The sequence below is a fragment of the Schistocerca nitens genome, chromosome 4, assembly GCF_023898315.1.
Source record: "Schistocerca nitens isolate TAMUIC-IGC-003100 chromosome 4, iqSchNite1.1, whole genome shotgun sequence".
Taxonomy (NCBI): Eukaryota; Metazoa; Arthropoda; class Insecta; order Orthoptera; family Acrididae; genus Schistocerca; species Schistocerca nitens.
The window spans coordinates 535,292,749-535,316,119 of NC_064617.1; the positions used below are offsets into that span (position 1 = coordinate 535,292,749).

At 39.8% G+C, this 23,371-nt stretch overlaps 1 protein-coding gene across 1 annotated transcript in view; it reads right to left on the reverse strand.

Moving 5' to 3' along the window:
* Positions 1 to 729: 729 nt before the first annotated feature.
* Positions 730 to 23,371, reverse strand: part of LOC126251312 (nucleoporin Nup188) — a 255,349-nt gene continuing 232,707 nt past the window's right edge. Inside the window, exons 23-25 of the mRNA XM_049951637.1 lie at positions 15,696 to 15,915; positions 4,856 to 5,074; positions 730 to 1,631 (exon numbers count right to left, since the gene is read on the reverse strand). Coding sequence (XP_049807594.1) covers positions 984 to 1,631; positions 4,856 to 5,074; positions 15,696 to 15,915 — 1,087 coding nt within the window. The 3' untranslated portion in view covers positions 730 to 983. The remainder of the gene's footprint in view (positions 1,632 to 4,855; positions 5,075 to 15,695; positions 15,916 to 23,371) is intronic.

Genomic DNA, 23,371 nt, shown 5'->3' on the forward strand with positions numbered 1-23,371 from the left:
AAGTAAAACTGTGACGACGAGTTGTGAGTGATGACTGGGTAGCTCAGTCAGCAGAGCACTTGCTCATGAATGGCAAATGTCCTGATTTCGAGTCTTGGTCCGGCACACAGCTTTAATCTGTCACAAAGATTCATATCAGTGCACACTCCACTACAGAGTGAAAATTTCATTCTACAACTAGAAATCATGACAATCAAACATATGCTGTGTCATATAATGTGAGAGTATGATGAACTTTTTAGTAGCACATTGTGTTCACTAGAGTTGTGGTATGGATGAAGTTCCATTACATTTTTCTTGCAGCTTACTGCTAATACTTTCAAACAGTACTGTGGTAAAGATGGGTGACTGGGTACATTTCAAACTGTTCATAAAACCCACATTGTAATAATAACTATTCCAATACAGATCATCACTTTTATGTCATTAACTTGCATAACACCCTTTGGAGTGTACTGTATGTTTTTCTTTGGAACTTTTATTCCAGAAATGGTATAAACTGTAAACTTGTTGAAATTAACTCTTCAGGTACAATTATTTTATAGTAGTTCCTTTGTAATTCCTAAATCTTCTTCACATAAACAAAGTTAACTAAATATATTATAAGAAATTATTTTTGTTGTCACTTACAGGAATGAGCACAGTGATCATAGGACACATGCAAAGAAATCACTCCCATTAAAGAGGAATAAAGTTTGGAAGTACTGCATTTTTCTATCGCTAGTGCAGTTTACCATAGATAAACCAAATCTTTTTTATTTTATAAAAAATGTTTTTTTGTACAAAATGTTTTCAATAAAATCACATTACAGGCAGACATTTATCATTCTCTTGAGTGTAGCAGTACAAATTCAGTTCAGTACTGGTATCACTTTCAAATAATGACAGTCAGTAACACATCACACACAGAAGACTGGGACAAATGGACAAGAAATTCACTCACCTATGTTTTCAATATTCACAAAAATGTGCTTCACAACAGTTTAACTAAAAATGCTGTTAATAATATATGCCATCAACTGACAATAGTTCTCACTTGAACATTCTTTAAAATTAATCAGCTGCGTTCTTGTACGAGTAGGAGAAATGTCTTCATAGAGAGTCGGCAACTGAGACTCCTTAATAACTTTTGCAGTCTGTGGTTTTATCAACTTTTCAAACATTTTTTGTAACTCAGTGCTTAGTGACTTTCCTGGAGTAGACATAACTGGAACATTTGTGGACTGTTGTTCGTTGCACTGCAGAAAGGTACGATCTCCATCTGATGGCAATTGTGCATGGTCACGATCTTGACGAAAATAGGGTGTGTCTGTCAAAACTCTGCGAAATGGTGATGGTGATCCTGGTGGCTTTAATGGTGATCCAATATTTCTGCCAGGAAAATTGTGAGGTAAGTTCTTTTGCACATTTTCCTCCTCTTTAGTCTTTGGACTCTCTGCATTTAAAGATCGACGTAAGGTCCTATTTGGATCACTAAGACTACGCTTCAGAGGAACCATTGCTGCTGCAATTTGATCAACATCAAAACCTCGAGCAAGACTTCTAGGAACAGATTCCGCATTACCTGTAGTGTCAGACTTACTAACAGAAGTTTCCCTTGCAAATCGTTTAGTGTAATCCAGAAAAAGTGTCTGAAAAATGGAAGAAAAGAAATTAAAATTCTTGATCATCAGGATACAAATAAACTGAATACAGTGACCACATTTCATAACTCCATGATAAACTAAAAAAACACACTCATTTTTTATTTCATTATTTTCCTTATTACAGACACAACAATTACTTTTTCTTAATGTAGAAAGAATTTAATTAATAAGAACAGAATCTAGGTTAACAGAACTTTTTTGCTTTGAGTCTATCACTAATAGCATAACTATTGGAAATACTGATAGTATCACATAAACAATAATGATGATAATCCATTTGCCAATAATTTAATTCCCAAAATGGTGTGCATGGAACTGTGATACATTACACAGAAATAAGTATGTTTGTTTCAAGTCATGATGGTACATCACAGTGTGTATAGCTAACAAGATCAATGTATATGGCAATATACTGCGCATTCAGACAGATAAAATTGCAAAGCACTTTGAGAGCAGCTTGCTCTCTTCAACGTATGGTTCATTTTCTCTTCCGTTGCTTCCATTATATTTCATATAACCAGCAGCCATACATTTTGTCTCATTATGTTCCCAAAAAAGACCAGGGATGATGTCACAGCTTAACCTTTTTCTTAGAAGAATGTCTAACATGAAGGTGAGTCTTCCAGCCGACAGTACAGTAACAGAAAGTTCTCCACATGAAAGGCCTCAAGCATTTTCATAAAATTTGTACCTTTGATATGAGATAATCACGGAAGTCATTGGTAGCTGAGAAAGCTGTAGAACACCGATGTTCAGATGTTAGCCCATTCACAATATCTGGTAAATTCTCCTGTGACAACAATGCTGATTAATGCCATGTTGTTTTGATAAAAAAAAGTCCCAAAGTCTACTCCTGGGCTTATCCTCTACAGCTGCTACTCTTGTGGTAATTCTGCTAGCACCTCCTTCCCTTTATTTAAAAATAAAATTAATCAATTCCCTAAAAAATTCTATACCCCTCATCCAGTACTCTCTTACAAAATATGTTTCAAATCTTCAGTGAGACTCAAAACACCTAAGATTTATATTTGAAAGGAAACTGAACAATTTTACAGCAAATAACTTCAAACATATTACAAAATCTCTTTGTGGTTTAAGAACTGGCATACCATGAAATGGAAACATGCAACCTTATAAATGTTTACATGATAATTTATTATGTCAGGATTCTCTAATTAATACAAATTCACATTATCCATTTTGGAAATTTATTGCCATCTTCAGATGTGATAATTAATCCACAAAGAGTTTCATTAATCATTATGAAATAAAAAACTTATGTAATACGCATTCTGCACATCATGAAATGGTATCAAACATGTCAATGACATATATCTCATGTTATCAAATGGTTAAACAGACAAATTAAAATATTGTCATATAATTTTTATATAGGGCTTATGGGAAACAAGGGCACAGGAAATGGGAAGAGGTAAAATCAAAGGCCATAGGCCCAGTGTCAATAATTCTGATGGAATTTCTATAAGACAAAGAGCCTTGTTTCGACTTAGGTCTTACTGTGCACTGTCAGATTCTTCTCACAGTATCATTTCTCCGATGTCATCTTCATCTACTTCCTTTTCCATGACATTGCCTTCAAGCTTTCCTGTTTTGCTTAGTGTTTGCTTGTCATTCAGGCTCCTTACAGGCGATTCTCTCCTCCTCCTCTCTCTCTCTCTGGCCTTCCTATTGGAGGCATCTATCTTGTCCGTTATTATATATGCTTATACAGCTTTGGATTTTTCCTCTAGCTATTGCTGGTTTGCACTGCCTATCCCATTTCTTAACTATGTCATCTCTCAAACCTGTCCGTTCGTCTTCTATTGTATTTATTTGCTCTTTTGAGTCATTTGCTCCCCAAATGCTTCCTATAGAACACCCAACATTCTTTGGTTCTTTCAGTTTAACCAGGCCCCATCTCCTTAATATCCTATCTTTCTGCAATTTCTTCAGTTTTAATCAGCATTTCATAACCAATAAATTATGGTCAGTGTTCAAATCTGCTCCTGTAACCATATGGTAGCAAGTTTTCTCTGCAACTTCCAACGGGTGGCTTTCCCTTTCATTCCTTTCTCTCAGTCCATGTTCTACTATATTTTGTTCTCTGCCTTTTCCTACTATCGAACTTCAGCAGTCCACCAAAATGAAATGTATGTCTCCCTGAATTATCAGAATATTCTTTCAATCTTATGTAGAGTTAGTTGACTTATAAACTTGTATTACTGTGGTTGGTGTTGGCTTAGCATCAATCCTGAATGTGATAACCCAGTCACTACATTGTTCATAGACACTTAACTGCATTCCTGTTTTCTTACTCATTATTAAACATACTCCTCTACAGCCCCTATTTGTTATTTCATGTCTTACATGACAAGAAACCCTTGGAAGTCCAAATAAAATGGTACTGTGACAGGTGATATGCCAGGTATTGAATAAAATGATCAGATTACTGATTTTAACCAAGACAGCAAAGTATAAGCACTTAGACGTAATTTTTCCATTTAAAATAACAAAAACTGTAACAGGCAGGAGAAAACATGCACAAAGGTTAAAGAAATGTGTAAGACTTCAGAGTCAATGGCTCCTTCTTCTGGCAACGGTTGAAGAGGAAGGTACAGGGATGAAGGAATGGACCGGCAAGGTTTAGGAAATGGGGAAAGTTCAGAAAAGTCGTCCTGAATCCCGGGTCGGGGGACACTTACCGCACAGGTAAGTCTCCCCTGATATGGCGTTCTACAGGGTGGGTAAAGCTCTCCAGAACTGGGGTTCTGGACAACTTTTCTGAACTCTCCCCATTTTCTAAACCTTGCCAGTCATTTTCCTTCATCCCTCTTTCTTTCTCATCAATCCTTCTGCCAGAAGGAGGAGCCACTGGCTCTGAAAGCTTACACATTTCTTTACTCTTTGGTAAGTTTACTCCTTCTGCAGCTTGGTGAGTGGATTTTTTATCTATACAATTACATTACATTTTCAAAAATTGATTATTTTTGTTGACACAAAACCCTAACATGAATATTCTCTATCCAACAAATAACCTACTTCTGTTACTGAAAACTTGCAACACATTTTTAATTACTTATGTGAAAGGTAAACAATTTTAAAAAAAGGATAAAATAATTACATTTAAAAAAATGATTGCATATAACTAGTTCAAAATCATCTGTTCTCAGGGAAAAAATGTAAATTAGTTCTCTTAAATTATTACTCACCATTTCCATGCTCAAGTTTCTGTGGAACATCTCTCTCTTAATCTGTGGGAGCTCTGCTGAATGAAGGAGCCCCTGAGTGATAACAAGTTCAAGGCATAACTCCAATAGCACAGTGCACTTTTGTTTATTAAGTGTTGACACCCACATTGTACTCAGACCAGATGATACTGTGCTATACCGCACAGATGTGCTTGGAGTGGACTGTCCTGTTCGACTACCCTAGAACATTCAGCAATGACCCAGTTATGAGGAGTGAGTAACATCATCTAGTTGCTGTGAAGTTTCCTACAATAAATTAAAGGTATATACTGGAGTGGCAACAGCGTCGCCGCAGTGGATACACTGGTTCCTGTCAGATCACCGAAGTCAGACGCATGGCCAGCACTTGGATGGGTGACCATCAGGGTCGCCATGTGCTGTTGCCATTTTTCAAGGTGCACTCAGCCTCATGATGCCAATTGAGGAGCTACTTGACCGAATAGTAGTGGCACCAGTCAAAGAAAACCATCATAACGACCGGGAGAGCAGTGTGCTGACCACACGCTCCTCCTATCAACATGAGGATGACATGGTGGTCAGATGGTCCCAATGGGGCACTTGTGGCCTGAAGACGAAGTGCTTTCTTTTATGTTTTTAATATACTAGAGTACCATCACATCAAGAGTACCCTATGTCTTTTTTGTGTTACAATACAAAAAAAGCTTCCGAATCCTTTGCACATTAGTGAATATATAAGTTCATGTGAAAATTTAAAAAGAGCAAACAGTATGCGGAAATGAGGGGGTGTTTTCATTAGTTTAATACACATATTAAAAGGTGAATCTGAGTCGCACAATAATACAAATCTGGCCATTAAAATAGTGACATAAGGAAGAATAATAAATTACACAATTTTATTTTTTGTCCATATCTGGTACTGTAGGAACAATACATTATTAAACTTGTAGCTGATTTGAGGTTATCCAGGATGCAAAAATTTGTACACTGACAAGGAGCAGTCCCCACCAGTGGCACAAACTTTTTGAGACTATTTATACAATGAGGTAGGTTAAGCTAACAGGTATCACACCCTGCAGCCATTCACCCTAGTGTCCTTTGTTAGTGAGTAATTGAGGGGGAGGGCGGAAAATAATAATAATAATAATAATAATAATAATAATTATTATTATTATTATTCAATTAACTGGCTTAAATGTAATTTTGTATTTCTATTCATCTGCCAATCATTTTAATCATACATTTTGACACCACTGCTCGGTCAATATAAGTAGATTATTTCATTTTTTGTTTGTTAACTGGTAGATAGGCAGTTTCAAATGTTTAAACTGATATGATAGATAAATAAAAATATTAAACTCATATGCACATAGACCGTGAAAAGCAAAAAAAAAAAAAAAAAAAAAAAAAAAAAAAATGATAAGAAAAAAATGAGAGCAACTGAAAAAGTTAATATGGTGATTAAAATTATGTGAAAAAAATAAGAAAAATTACATTTAAACCGATGAATTGAATAAAAATAATGATCAAAGAAATTTGGATAAATATTTAAAAATAAAGCACCCAATGAGATTTGAACCCACAACCTTTTACATGTGACATATGTACCATAACCATTATGCTACGGAACCAATCTGTATAACACATCATTTTTTAAAGCTACAGACGATCACACAAAATTCCAAAATTTCTTTACGTCAGTCACTCACGAAGAAGGGTCCACCAGGGTGAACGGCTGCAGGGTGTGATACCTGCGACCTGAACCTACATCACCATACAGGTGGCTTCAAAATGTCAATCCCAACACTGGGGATCTCTTCCTATGAGATGTCATCTCTAGCAAGAACAACAGTTTTAATCTGGATGAGCACAGAATTGAACTAAGCTTGAATAACAGACACACATACATCATTCCTTGTTTCAGCTCAATACTGGAGTTCATCAATCACAGTGTCTGGCAAGTAGTGGCAAGCCAGACTCTTTGCAACAGTCCAATAGCCTCAGTATTTAGGTAGGTCAGAACAACAAAGACTACAGGTGGTCCTCAACACGAGGTCCTGCATTACCCTACTGAAAGGTAACATCACGGAGTCCTCAAAGATAGGGCACAGTCATCAGCCTTAACATGTCATAAATGTAATGGTTACAGTCCAAATTACAAGCTATGCTAACCAGAAGAGATCGAGTTATATACCCAATGGCATCTCATACCATCACATCAGATGCTGGGACTGGATAACTATGACAAAAGCTATCTGACAATGTTTGTTCTCCTAGGAGCCTCCACACATGGATATGTCTATAATGATTGTATGCCCATAACGAGGACTTACTTGAAAAGACAGTGTGGTGCCACTCCTGTATGCAGGGTTTTTGATGGCTGCACTGTTGTTCGTGCATTTTTCTCTGGTGTTGTGTCAATGGAAACTAAAACAATAGTCGCTGTGCTAACAATCTCCTCTATAATTTTGATGTAGTTTCCTGCAACTATGGCACCATGTTTTCATTCTTTCAGTCATCTGATGTCTTCCTTTCTCTCTGTACTGTTCCCATGATCTGAAAGAGCTGCTGCACTCTAACAATGCCGACTACACTCACCATCGCCATACTTACTTCATCCAATCCGGGTGCTTTTCCTACTTTCATGGTTTTTATCACTTCCTCCACTTATGTTCAGGTGAAGTCCTTCTCAAAATCCTCTACATCCCCTCGCTCCTGATTTTTCTCTTCCACATTTCCATTGTGGTTTAGTAACATTTCAAAATATTCCTTCCATGTCTCCTTGCTTTTCTGTACATTCACATCTTCCTTCCCTTCCTTATTGATCATTCTAACATTTTCCATCATGCCTCTCTTCCTAGTCTTCACCATTCAATAGAGGACTTTCTACTCCCTTCAGTGCCCTCTTCCATCATATTTGTCCACTATTTCACCGATTTCCTCCTCTCTCATGCTACAACTCTCTTCATCACCTACTTCTTCTCAATGTATTCCTTCCTTGCTTCCCCTGTTCTTTCGTGAAACAATATACAGACATTCATTTTTCTTTGTAATTTCATCTCTTACTGTAACATTCCACCAGCATATTTCTTTTCACCTTTTATCATCACTGATTATTCTGTACGTGTTATTTCCACCGTCACCATACCTGATCTTCTCCATTTTCTCCTCTGACTGCATTTCATCTCTCGACCGTTGCTCCTTATTATTTTCTGAAATTATTCTTTACATTTCCCTTCTTTCAGCTTCCACAGTTTTATCTTCTTCCCCATCTTTCTTCCCCCTATTGCTCTTTAGTCCCTCTGATTGTCACTGTTACAAACAGTGATCACCATATAAGGCTTTAGAAGGTAGTACATTGATTCTGTGACTGTTCACTTTGTGTCCTGGTCATATAAAATGTAGTGCAACACTTTTTTACTCAACAAATCTTAGCTGTAACCATACGAGGTGCATTCAAGTTCTAAGGCCTCCGATCTTTTTTCTATTTAACTACTCACCCGAAATCAATGAAACTGGCGTTACTTCTCGACGTAATCGCCCTGCAGACGTACACATTTTTCACAACGCTGACGCCATGATTCCATGGCAGCGGCGAAGGCTTCTTTAGGAGTCTGTTTTGACCACTGGAAAATCGCTGAGGCAATAGCAGCACGGCTGGTGAATGTGCGGCCACGGAGAGTGTCTTTCATTGTTGGAAAAAGTCAAAAGTCACTAGGAGCCAGGTCAGGTGAGTAGGGAGCATGAGGAATCACTTCAAAGTTATCACAAAGAAACTGTTGCGTAACGTTAGCTCGATGTGCGGGTGCGTTGTCTTGGTTAAACAGCACACGCACAGCCCTTCCCAGACGTTTTTGTTGCAGTGCAGGAAGGAATTTGTTCTTCAAAACATTTTCGGAGGATGCACCTGTTACCGTAGTGCTCTTTGGAACGCAATGGGTAAGGATTACGCCCTCGCTGTCCCACAACATGGACACCATCATTTTTTCAGCACTGGCGGTTACCCGAAATTTTTTTGGTGGCGGTGAATCTGTGTGCTTCCACTGAGCTGACTGGCGCTTTGTTTCTGGATTGAAAAATGGCATCCACGTCTCATCCATTGTCACAACCGATGAAAAGAAAGTCCCATTCATGCTGTTGTTGCGCGTCAACATTGCTTGGCAACATGCCACACGGGCAGCCATGTGGTCGTCCGTCAGCATTCGTGGCACCCACCTGGATGACACTTTTCGCATTTTCAGGTCGTCATGCAGGATTGTGTGCACAGAACCCACAGAAATGCCAACTCTGGAGGTGATCTGTTCAACAGTCATTCGGCAATCCCCCAAAACAATTCTCTCCACTTTCTCGATCATGTCGTCAGACCGGCCCAGAGGTTGTTTCGGTTTGTTGTCACACAATGTTCTGCCTTCATTAAACTGTCGCACCCACGAACGCACTTTCGACACATCCATAACTCCATCACCACATGTCTCCTTCAACTGTCGATGAATTTCAATTGGTTTCACACCACGCAAATTCAGAAAACGAATGATTGCATGCTGTTCAAGTAAGGAAAACGTCGCCATTTTAAGTATTTAAAACAGTTCTCATTCTCGCTGCTGGCGGTAAAATTCCATCTGCCGTACAGTGCTGCCATCTCTGGGACGTATTGACAATGAACGCGGCCTCATTTTAAAACAATGCACATGTTTCTATCTCTTTCCAGTCCGGAGAAAAAAAATCAGAGGCCTTAGAACTTGAATGCACCTCGTATAACCCTTTTACTTCCCCTCTTCTAAATTAGTGTTACTAGCTCATTCCTTTTACAAAAATCTAAAAATTTTTGCCCTTCCTCGTTTCTCCATTGCCCCCCCCCCCCCCTTTTACTAATCAAAATACTTCCTCATACTCTCCAATTTCCTTTCACACAAGTCTAGTGCCTTTAAAGTTAGAAATTCAATCTTCATACAACACAATTTCTTTTGCCAAAGAACACGAGTAATTCATCCTCTTAACAGCATAAATTGTAGTAGTACCAAACATGGCCCATATTACTTCAAGAATTTAAAATAAAATGGAGCAACTGTATTTTGTAAATTTTCTTTTCCCAGTTTAAAGATATGAACACTGCTGAGAATAGTTTTGGTGGTGTGGAGTCCCTGTGCCTGACTAATCTCCCAATTCTGACTTTCCCACTACCCCAGTTAAATGACAGATATGACCTCCTTTGGCACAACTGATTTACTCATACTGCTATGAGATAATACAAAATATCATTTAATTTCAAATTCAGCAGAATGCCATGTTAATTACTAAAACAGCATGAAAATGCCCACCAAAGGACAATACACACAAACTACACCCACATATATACTCCATAACCCAACATAAGATTCATGACAGAGTGTACCTTGTACAACTCCTTATCATTCCCTTTCTTGTTGCACTCACAAACGGAGCAAGGGAGAAATGACCGCCTATATGCTTCCAGAAGATCCCCGATTTCTCTACTTTGTTTCTGAGGTCCTTATGTCTTGGTGGCAGCACGTTATCTCAGTCATCCACAAATGACAGTTCTTTAAGTTTTCTCAGCAGTGTTTCACAAAAATAAAACCACTCATTTGAGTTAAAGAAGAATTTCTATAACACTCTTGTGCTGATCGTACTTGGTGGTAACAAATCTAGCAGCCTACCTCTGAGTTACTTCAATGTCTACCTTTAACTCAACCTGGTGAGAATTCCAAACATATAAGTAGTACTCAAGAATGGGTTATAAAAGAGTTTTGTATGTAGTCTCCTTTACAGATGAGCTACACTATTCTAGAAGTTTTCCAATAAGCAGAAGCTGACTATTCATCTTCCATTAGTTGCTAGTTTCATTTTACATTGCCTTGTAATGTTAAACTTTGATGTTTAATGGATGTGACTGGGCCAAGCAACACACCATAAATACTGTATTTGAACTTTACAAATCTGCATTCATTTACATTTTCCCCACATGTAGTACAAGCTGCCATTCATCATACCAAATGGAAATTATGTCCAAATCATCCTATGATGATGGTTTGATAAGCCTGGCAAATTCCCATGAAAGAATGGAACATTTTTGTTGCACCTTCATGGTTGGTATGCTGGATTGTTCCAATAATCTTATAAAGAATTTCAACAATGTACAGTTCATTACCCACAGCCATCTGAATTGTTCAGTGTGTTGACTGGGACTGAAAACCAAGTTTTGTGCTGTTATTAAACATTTTCATTTGAAGGGCTGGACTGCCATTCAAATCAAAACAGAACTGGATGAAGTTCATGTGGACTCTGTAGCATTACTGAAGACCATTTTCTTTTGGATTAATGAATGTAAATGTGGTCACACAAGCATTGAAGATGAAATATGCTCCGGCTGTCCAAATGAGGTCACCACAAAGGAAACCATTAACAAAATACATTATTTGGTAAAGCAAGACAACCAAATAAAAATTCGTGAGATTGCTGAGACTGTAGGCATCTCAACTAAGCAGGGGCATAATATACTGCATGGAGAATTGGCTATGAAGAAACTGAGTGTGAGATGGGTTCCGTGACTGCTCACAGTCAACCAAAAGTGCATCCAGCAGGACATTTCATAACAATATTTAGCAATATTTCATTGAGACTCACAGAAATTTTTGTGCTGATCTGTGACTGTTGATGAAATATCTTTACACGCCAGGGTTAAAACAGCAATCAAAACAATGGACAAAGACTGATGATAGCACACCACAGAAGGCAAAGCCCATTTTGTGTAAACCAACAGCTGAGATCACAATAACATTTGTTTATTATGACCAGTTTCAGCTTATGTTACAGCCATCCTCAGATTTTTTTTGGCCCCCTATGGATGGTGCTGGCAGCTCCTCAGTTTTGCACATAATACCACCATCGTACACTCAAGGTTGAGTGTATGATCATGGTATCATGAAAAACCGAGGAGCTACCAGCACCAGCCAGAGGGAGCCCATAAAATATGAGAATGGCTTTAACATAAGCTGAAACCAGTCATAACAAACAAATGTAATTGCAATCTCGACTGTTGTTTTACCTGAAGTATAGCATCAACTCGCTGTGCTCCATGGACAATGCTGTCTAAATTTCAGAAAGAACATTTTGTCAACTCGTAGGTTGAAGGCCACTGTTTTTTGGGATTCCTGAGGAATAATTCTCATAGATAACTTGGAAAAAGGCAGAACCGTAACAGGACCCTATTATGCTTCTTCATTGGACTATTTGAAACTTGCGTTGGCTGATAAAAGGCCAAGCTTAGCACGCAAAAAAATTCTCTTTCACCAGGATAATTCACCACCCCACACATCAGCATTGACAATGGCGAAAGTGCATGAATTGGGCTTTGAATTAGTTTCTCATCCACCCTATTCCCCAGACTTAGCCCCTAACTTGAAAATTTGTCTTGCTGGGAAGAAATTTTTATCAAATGAGAAAGTGATAGTCTCAGTCAATGAGTATTTTGCAGCGTCTGACAAAACCTATTCCTCCAATGGGATGAAAAAGCTGGAATATCGCTACACCAACTGTATATCTCTCAAAAGAGACTACGTAGAGAAGTACAATGAGTTGTTTATGAAACAAACACCTTTTCTTGCTATTTACCAGACGTACCAAACCACCCTCATATGTCCTCCTAGAGCCACTTAAAGATGACACTTTCCAGTACACTACAGCATCATCAACAAATAGTCACAGACTGCTGCTCACCCCATCTGTAAGATTGTTTATGTATACAGAGAACAAGATTGGTCCTATCAAACTTCCCTGGGACACGACTGACGACATCCTTGCCTCTGATAAATACGACACTCCAAAATAATGAACTGGGTTCTATTACTTCAAAAGTCTTTGAGCCACTCGCATATCTGAGAAACTATTCCATATGCTCATATCATTGTTAACACTATGCAGCAGGGTACTGTGCCAAATGCTTTCCAGAAATCTAGGAATAGGGAATTTGCCTGTTGCTCTTCAGGCCATGTCCCAGGATATCACGTGAGAAAAGAGCAAGTTGTGGTTTGCACGAGAGATGTTTTCTAAACCTGCATTGATATAAGGAAAAAAATTTTCTTGTTCAAGAAAATTTATTATATTATTATTTAGAATATGCACTGAAATGGGATCCATCCTTCATGAAATCCTCCCCACTCCACCAAGAGTGTCTTTCCGCCGTCCACCTAACCTGTGTAACCTCTTAGTTCATCCCTATGAAATCCCCAAACCACCTTCCCTACCCTCTGGCTCCTAGCCTTGTAACTGCCCCCGATGTAAAACCTGCCCCATGCACCCTCCCACCACCACGTACTCCAGTCCTGTAACCCGGAAGGTGTACACGATCAAAGGCAGAGCCACATCTTGGCACAGTGTTACACCGTTCGGGTTATCTGGATACTTCCCACCAACACCAACCTATCCGAACTCCGGAGATGGGAACTTGCTCTTCAATATATCCTCTCTTCCCGTTACCCACCAGGCCTCAATCTACGCTAATTTCAATTTGCCGCCACTCATACCTCACCTGTCATTCAACATCATCTTTGCCTCTTCACTTCCGCCTCGACTGACATCTCTGCCCAAACTCTTTGTCTTTAAATATCTCTGCTTGTGTCTGTATATGTGTGGATGGATGTGTGTGTGTGTGTGTGTGTGTGTGTGTGTGTGTGTGTGTGTGTGTGTGTGCGTGCACGAGTGTATACCCGTCCTTTTTTCCCCCTAAGGTAAGTCTTTCCGCTCCCGGGATTGGAATGACTCCTTACCCTCTCCCGTAAAACCCACATCCTTTTGTCTTTCCCTCTCCTTCCCTCTTTCCTGATGAGGCAACAGTTTGTTGCGAAAGCTTGAATTTTGTGTGTACGTTTGTGTGTCTATCGACCTGCCAGTGCTTTCGTTTGGTAAGTCACATCATCTTTGTTTTTGGATATATTTTTGGAATGTTTCTTATATACTTCTTTCTAATTGCTTGAGACTTTCTATTGGCCACAACATTCTTGATAAGTGCAAGCTAAGTAGGGGGTCTACGCCAATGACTAAGGGGTCAATGCCAAAGACTACTTTCTACAAAACCTAATTGGGATTTCATCTGGACATGGGGACTTGTTTATTTTCAATCCTTTCAGCTGTCTTTTCATAGCCAGAGACACTCATTTCTATGTCATCCATGTGGCATTTCTGGGACGTTAAACTATCGTAAGTCTGTATGATCCTCCTGCTTGAATGATTTCTTCGAGTGCGTAATTTAAAACTTCAGCTTTCATTTTGCTGCCTTTTACTGCCACCACACTTATCTTGAAGTGACTGAACACATGCCTTTGACTAGCTTAGCAATTTTATGTAGGATCTGAATTTTCTATGATTCTCAACAAGATCTTTTGCTAATGTATGATGGGGGAAGTAGGTGAATGCTTTGCACATCAATCTTTTTGTAGATGCATCAAATTTTAGTAACTTTTGCATGTCAACATTTCTGTATTTTTTTTTTTAATCAGAGTGAAACAATATCCATTTTAAATGTTTTCAGTATATCATGTCTCGCAGTTTTCAGATATCGAAGAAAAGAAATTTAACACCAAAGTTGCTGTTTACTTACTGGTTGACTAGTTTCTGTCAAAGTTACAATAACACCTACAATAAATAAGTCAGCATGAGACACAATGTAATCCAATAAGAACAAATTCTCCATTACATATAAAATATCACTGTCGCTAGGATCACAGCATGCTGGATTATGAAGATGTTATACATGTGATGACATCTACTACAGTCCACACTAACCACATCTTAAATACAAATACATGGCTTGTGAAAATGGGCAAAGCTCAAAACTAGTCAGCCAGTAAACAAACAGCAAGTTTGGTGTTAAAATGTCCTTTACTCAATCTGTATTCTGAAACTTCCTGGCAGATTAAAACTGTGTGCCAGACTGGAACTCAAACCTAGGAAGTTGCCTTTAATGGGCAATTGCTCCACCAACTGAGTTACCCAAGCATGACTCAGTACCTGGCCTCACAGCTTTACTTCCACCAGTACTTCATCTCCTACCTTCCATACTCACAGAAGTCCTCCTGCAACATTCAGGAACTAGCACTCCTGGAAAAAGAAGTGAAGGCCTGCAAGGTTGCAAGAGGAATTACGTGAGTTTTGGAAGGAAATAAATTAAGCACCGGTAGAAGTAAAGCAGTGATGGTGGGTCATGCTCGGATAGCTCAGTTCGCTGAGCACTCGTCCGCGAAGGGCAAAGGTCTCAGTTTTAATCTGGCAAGTTTGAAAATGGCACACACTCCACTGTAGAGTGAAAATTCTTTTTGAAATCTTTGTTTTCTCAGAATTTTTTCAAATTTTGTTATTAAAGCATGGTGTGTCTGTTCTGCACTTCATCCAGTTACACAGCATATACTCATCCAGAGCATGACTTACTACTAGTTTTAAACTTTGCCCACACTTCCTATGACTCCATCTCACCGGAACCTAATGACATCCTGTCCTTGTCTTAGTAGGATGCTAACAACTGCTTATCTCTTTCCAGCATAAAAACTCTCCTAGCCTGCTGGATGAATTTATTAGCTGATTAATAAGGCATTCTCAATACATTTCAATGCTGTGTGTAATTTTCTTTTCCAGGAATGGCAAGCAAGTACTAATGCAAGGAAATAAAGATTAAAAATGAATAGAAAAGCAACACTGGTCAACAGAAGACAGAACAAAAAAAGTAAAATATACCTGTACTAAAGCTGAACTTAAATTTGTTTCAGAAAAAATATACATTGAAACTGAGGCAAAAAAAAGTGTGTTTTCTACAAAAGACAACTTCACAGGATACCTTTGACAGTGCCTGTGTGCAAATGTTTATCATTGTAATCAAAGCTCCAAATGTCAAATTTGGAATTGGAGAATCTTCATCTAACATTGGTGTGCTGAAAATAGTATCAACAATAGGCTGCCAGTCAACATATTCTTCCATTTTTCCATTTAGTAATGGTAGCAATCCTGGTCCAAATGGTCTTAAAATCACCAAGCACATGACTGCCATTTCCAGTAACCTGGAAGCAAACAATGAGCTATAGTCATTAGTAAGTAACAGCATTATGTAAAAGTCCCAAGTTCTTTCAATTCTGAATATCACACTTTCAAATACACAAACTTGCAGCTGCTTAATACAGCAGATTCTGAAACATAAATATCTTAAGTTACAGTGTGAGCATCTGTTGTGGAGAGAAATATATTATGCAACAACCACAAAATATGAGGAGAATCAGCCTACCTACATGAATCATTGGTACTTCAGTGATTACATACTTTCTACAACATAAATATAAATATTCAATGCAAAAGTGAGGTTGAAGTTGACAAATAATTACTATGTAGAAAATTCCAAATGCAAGAGATATGCTAATGGAAACGCCTGCTAATAACAATAATTATACATACACTGGTCAAGCAGAAGATAAATGCAAACAGAAAAGATAGGATGAATACAAAAAAATAGATTTTTTTAAGTTTCCTTCAAATGTGAAATAAACACACACACACACACACACACACACACACACACACACACACACACTCACTCACTCACTCAAGTGTGTGTTGCAATCAAACAAATAAATAGGGAACAAGGAAAGTTACAAATTTTTTGTGTATGTTAATGTGAATTCTTTTTTTTAATTACTTACTCTTATTTTCTCTTTGTCGCAATGAGATTACTTCAATGCTAAAATAGTGCCACAGATAACAGTATTTGTGAATGTGTGCCTCTAAATGCCAACAAGGCTCTCTTTGGAGAAACTGTGAAAAAAAACACCTTCAGATTTTTCTTAGGTCATAGTTCTACAATCTGACTGTCTTCTGGAAGTGCATCATCAGCTGTGGAGTCCAAACATAAATTTCTTTTCTAAATGGCCTGCTCTGCACGGAAACTGTAGGTGTTTGTTACTTTGATGAGCAGTGTTACTGAAAATGTATTTTTTTTCTTCTTCTCTTTATCATGCATACCATTGGCATAGCCACAGCCATTCGTTGTAGTGCAATTTCATGAGTGTAACAGCAATCACACAGTCCACATATTTGGGAAAATTAAAATTTCTTTTGCTCAAAGACTTTCTTTAATAATAATTATTACTTTCTTTTTAAAAATTACACTACTCTCTCTCTCTCTCTCTCTCTCTCTCTCTCTCTCTCTCTCTCTGTGTGTGTGTGTGTGTGTGTGTGTGTGTGTGTGTGTGTGTGTGTGTGTGTGAGAGAGAGAGAGAGAGAGAGAGAGAGTTGTATTTCTCTTTAAAAATGATTCGTCTACCTCATAGTTAAGATGATCAAAGGATAAATACTACTACTACTACTACTAATAATAATAATAATAATAATAAATATACTATTACTCATCAAGGCAAACTGCTAACCCAGGTATAGTGGGAATTATCTTGGCCACATGACTAGATACAGTTATCTTCCATTTCAAAACAGCACACATTTTTATCTCACACCATGGATGTGAAAAGTGATTGTGAAAAGTAATTGTGGAAAATACCTCTGTGGGAAGCCACAACAACTTCTTGTTAAAGCCATTAATTTTACTGACAATGAGAATGAGGAAGGTGTGAAAACTGGCCAAGAGCAACAACAGCGAATTGTCGAGGGTAAACAGGAGGACACAACAAGAGGAGGACAGACAAAGGAGATGCAATAGAGAAATAACAAGTTCAGCAAGTAAACCAAGATCAAAAACCTACTAAGACATTGTGAATTTGGAACCTACAACAATCCTTCATCAAAGACACCAACCACTTTCTCGAACGCCTGGAATCCTTACCCAGTCTGTTACCCCCAGAAACTATCCTTGTAACCATTGATGCCACTTCCTTATACACAAATATTCCGCACGTCCAGGGCCTCGCTGCGATGGAGCACTTCCTTTCACGCCGATCACCTGCCACCCTACCTAAAACCTCTTTCCTCATTACCTTAGCCAGCTTCATCCTGACCCACAACTTCTTCACTTTCGAAGGCCAGACATACCAACAATTAAAGGGAACAGCCATGGGTACCAGGATGGCCCCCTCGTACGCCAACCTATTCATGGGTCGCTTAGAGGAAGCCTTCTTGGTCACCCAGGCCTGCCAACCCTAAGTTTGGTACCGATTTATTGATGACATCTTCATGATCTGGACTCACAGTGAAGAAGAACTCCAGAATTTCCTCTCCAACCTCAACTCCTTTGGTTCCATCAGATTCACCTGGTCCTACTCCAAATCCCATGCCACTTTCCTTGACATTGACCTCCACCTGTCCAATGGCCAGCTTCACATGTCCGTCCACATCAAACCCACCAACAAGCAACAGTACCTCCATTATGACAGCTGCCACCCATTCCACATCAAACAGTCCCTTCCCTACAGCCTAGGTCTTCGTGGCAAACGAATCTGCTCCAGTCCGGAATCCCTGAACCATTACACCAACAACCTGAAAACAGCTTTTGCATCCCGTAACTACCCTCCCGACCTGGTACGGAAGCAAATAACCAGAGCCACTTCCTCATCTCCTCAAACCCAGAACCTCCCACAGAAGAACCCCAAAAGTGCCCCACTTGTGACAGGATACTTTCCGGGACTGGATCAGACTCTGAATGTGGCTCTCCAGCAGGGATACGACTTCCTCAAATCCTGCCCTGAAATGAGATCCATCCTTCATGAAATCCTCCCCACTCCACCAAGAGTGTCTTTCCGCCATCCACCTAACCTTCGTAACCTCTTAGTTCATCCCTATGAAATTACCAAACCACCTTCCCTACCCTCTGGCTCCTACCCTTGTAACCGCCGCCGGTGTAAAACCTGTCCCATGCACCCTCCCACCGCCACCTACTCCAGTCCTGTAACCCGGAAGGTGTACACGATCAAAGGCAGAGCCACGTGTGAAAGCACCCATGTGATTTACCAACTGACCTGCCTACACTGTGAAGCTTTCTATGTGGGAATGACCAGCAACAAACTGTCCGTTCGCATGAATGGACACAGGCAGACAGTGTTTGTTGGTAATGAGGATCACCCTGTGGCTAAACATGCCTTGGTGCACGGCCAGCACATCTTTGCACAGTGTTACACCGTCTGGGTTATCTGGATACTTCCCGCTAACACCAACCTGTCAGAACTCCGGAGATGGGAACTTGCCCTTCAGTATATCCTCTCTTCTCGTTATCCGCCAGGCCTCAACCTCCGCTAATTTCAATTTGCCGCCGCTCATACCTCACCTGTCTTTCAACAACATCTTTGCCTCTGTACTTCCGCCTCGACTGACATCTCTGCCCAAATTCTTTGCCTTTACAAATGTCTGCTTGTGTCTGTGTATGTGAGGATGGATATGTGTGTGTATGCGCGAGTGTATACCTGTCCTTTTTTCCCCCTAAGGTAAGTCTTTCCGCTCCCGAGATTGGAATGACTCCTTACCCTCTCCCTTAAAACGCAAAATATATCTAAAAACAAAGGTGATGTGAATTACCAAACGAAAGCGCTGGCAGGTCGATGGACACACAAACAAACACACAAAATTCAAGCTATCGCAACCAACAGTTGCTTCATCAGGAAAGAGGGAAGGAGAGGGAAAGACGAAAGGATGTGGGTTTTAAGGGAGAGGGTAAGGAGCCATTCCAATCCCGGGAGCGGAAAGACTTACCTTAGGGGGAAAAAGGACAGGTATACACTCGCGCACACACACACATATCCACCTGCACATACACAGACACAAGCAGACATTTGTAAAGGCAAAGAGTTTGGGCAGAGATGGAACTCGAAGATAACTGTATCTAATCATGTGGCCAAGAGAGATATTTAATTTACCATGTGTCGGTAAGTTTTAAATCAGTGACGAGCTGCGTTAATTCAATATAGACATTAAAATTGGGAATCTGACCTTTCTTGCTTAAAACACAGTTAAAATCACCCTCCAATTAAAAGATGTAATACATAAATTTCTTCTTAAATACATTGCCCTGTCTTTTTTATTGCGAAGTTCCTAAACGTACACACAGATTAATGAGGATGGCATCTAAAACTGTTGTGTCAATTGCTCTGCCTGATTCTAATCTTTCAACTTTGGATAAAAGTGTTCTCTGATTAGAATGGCTGTCCCTACATTTGTTCTGAGTGAAACATTTAGTATTTTGACACAGTATTGCAATCAGACATCACAACTTTTTCCAAGTCCCTGATCCACGTAAATATACTTTTAGAGCAGCAACTGTTGGTTCTGATGTTACTCTGTTAGTATTTAGATTCGTAAATTCGTAATCATGTAGGCTTGCATCATTTTAATTTCATGTGAAAGGAGCAAAAAAAAAAAAAAAATTATATATATATATATATATATATATATATATATATATATATATATATATATATATATAAACAAAGATGATGTGACTTACCATACGAAAGCGCTGGCAGGTCGATAGACACACAAACAAACACAATTATACACACAAAATTCAAGCTTTCGCAACAAACGGTTGCTTCATCAGGAAAGAGGGAAGGAGAGGGAAAGACGAAAGTATGTGGGTTTTAAGGGAGAGGGTAAGGAGTCATTCCAATCCCGGGAGCAGAAAGACTTACCTTAGGGGGAAAAAGGGACAGGTATACATTCGCACACACACCCATATCCAACTACACATACACAGACACAAGACAAAAAATATATATATATATGTAATGAGGATGGCATATATATCAAGCAACAAGGGCGTGGCAGGAAGTCTGCCCGCTCCGCGGCGCAATGGCGACGCCTGTTGCGCTACCGCAAGTGAGTTTTCCAGCAACACGGGCCTAGTAATACTAGGGCCCGTGTTGCCCGGCAGCCTCGCGCAGCGGCTAAGTCCCGCTCAAGGTCACCTGCCTTACACGGCGGTATGCAGTATATGCACACAGCCATATATATATATATATATATATATATATATATATAAAACAAAGATGATGTGACTTACCAAACAAAATTCACGCTTTCGCAACAAACTGTTGCCTCATCAGGAAAGAGGGAAGGATAGGGAAAGACGAAAAGATGTGGGTTTTAAGGGAGAGGGTAAGGAGTCATTTCAATCCCGGGAGCGGAAAGACTTACCTTAGGGGGAAAAAAGGACGGGTATACACTCGCACACACACACATATCCATCCACACATATACAGACACAAGCAGACATATTTAAAGACCAATAAAAATATATGGCGAGAGATAAGGTGAACTAGAAAGCAACTGGAGATCTGATGTGAAAAAAGGCGAAAAGGTGTTGGTTATAGCTGGGCTATGTCGATCCTGTGGTGAACTTGGGTTGGTAGACAACGATGTGCACAAAGGTTATGTGGTTGTGTTGCCGCCAAAACACGTTAAAGGGTGGAGCAATTCGGGAAAATTTAGAAAAAACTGCGTGTAAATGTAATGGTTTTGAGGTGGCAAAATGAGGCTAACAATTGCCTGACGAAGAAATAATGACGATAAAACCTGTGGGAAGCAGCTGAAAAAGATCAGTGACGTGGGAAAAACGGAAATGGAAAAAAGCGAAAGTTATTGGAACTGGCCGAGATGACTGTTTAATAGCTGAAAGGAACTTTTTGTGAACTGGAAACGGTGGATTTTGTAGCAGCAGTACTGTTGGGGAAAAAAAAATTTTTTTTGGTTATGGTTTGGAACTGGGTTACGTATTATTGAGTATATATAGGCGGGATAAAATTGTATGGTAGATTTGGTAAAGAGAAGGTGAATACAAAGTGAACTACTTGCAAAAAAAGAAAGAGAAAATAAGATGACAGGAAAGATTTCGAAATGCAACAGTGACAATAACAAACGTAATTGTTGGGTTCAAATTCATGATTGAATATAATAGAGGGAAACATTCCACGTGGGAAGAATATATCTAAAAACACAGATGATGTGACTTACCGAACAAAAGTGTTGGCAGGTCGATAGACACACAAACAAACACAAACATACACACAAAATTCAAGCTTTCGCAACAAACTGTTGCCTCATCTGGAAAGAGGGAAGGAGAGGGAAAGACGAAAGTATGTGGGTTTTAAGGGAGAGTGTAAGGAGTCATTCCAATCCCGGGAGCGGAAAGACTTACCTTAGGGGGAAAAAAGGACGGGTATACACTCGCACACACACACACATATCCATCCACACATGTGGGTATGTGCGCGAGTGTTTACCTGTCCTTTTCCCCCCCTAAGGTAAGTCTTTCCGCTCCCGGGATTGGAATGACTCCTTACCCTCTCCCTTAAAACCCACATCCTTTTGTCTTTCCCTTTTCTTTCCCCTCTTTCCTGATGAGCCAACAGTTTGTTGTGAAAGCTGGAATTTTGTGTGTGAGTTTGTGTTTGTTTGTGTGTCTATCGACCTGCCAGCGCTTTCGTTTGGTAAGTCACATCATCTTTGTTTTTAGATATATTTTTCTCACGTGGAATGTTTCCCTCTATATATATATATATATATATATATACATATATACAAAGATGATGTGACTTACCGAACGAAAGCGCTGGCAGGTCGATAGACACACAAACATACACACAAAATTCAAGCTTTCGCAACAAACTGTTGCCTCATCAGGAAAGAGGGAAGGAGAGGGAAAGACAAAAGGATGTGGGTTTTAAGGGAGAGGGTAAGGAGTCATTCCAATCCCGGGAGCGGAAAGACTTACCTTAGGGGGAAAAAAGGACGGATATACACTCATGCACACACACACACACACACACACACACACACACACACACACACACACATATCCATCCACACATATACAGACACAAGCAGAGATATTTAAAGACAAAGAGTTTGGGCAGAGATGTCAGTCGAGGCGGAAGTGAAGAGGCAAAGATGATGTTGAATGACAGGTGAGGTATGAGTGGCGGCAACTTGAAATTAGCGTAGATTGAGGCCTGGTGGGTAACGGGAAGAGAGGATATATTGAAGAGCAAGTTCCCATCTCCGGAGTTCGGATAGGTTGGTGTTGGTGGGAAGTATCCAGATAACCCGGACGGTATAACACTGTGCCAAGATGTGCTGGCCGTGCACCAATGCATGTTTAGCCACAGGGTGATCCTCATTACCAACAAACACTGTCTGCCTGTGTCCATTCATGTGAACGGACAGTTTGTTGCTGGTCATTCCCACATAGAATGCATCACAGTGTAGGCAGGTCAGTTGGTAAATCACGTGGGTGCTTTCACATGTGGCTCTGCCTTTGATCGTGTACACCTTCCGGGTTACAGGACTGGAGTAGGTGGTGGTGGGAGAGTGCATGGGACACGTTTTACACCGGGGGGCGGTTACAAGGATAGGAGCCAGAGGGTAGGGAAGGCGGTTTGGGGATTTCATAGGGATGAACTAACAGGTTGTGAGGGTTAGGTGGACGGCGGAAAGACACTCTTGGTGGAGTGGGGAGGATTTCATGAAGGATGGATCTCATTTCAGAGCAGGATTTGAGGAAGTCTTATCCCTGCTGGAGAGCCACATTCA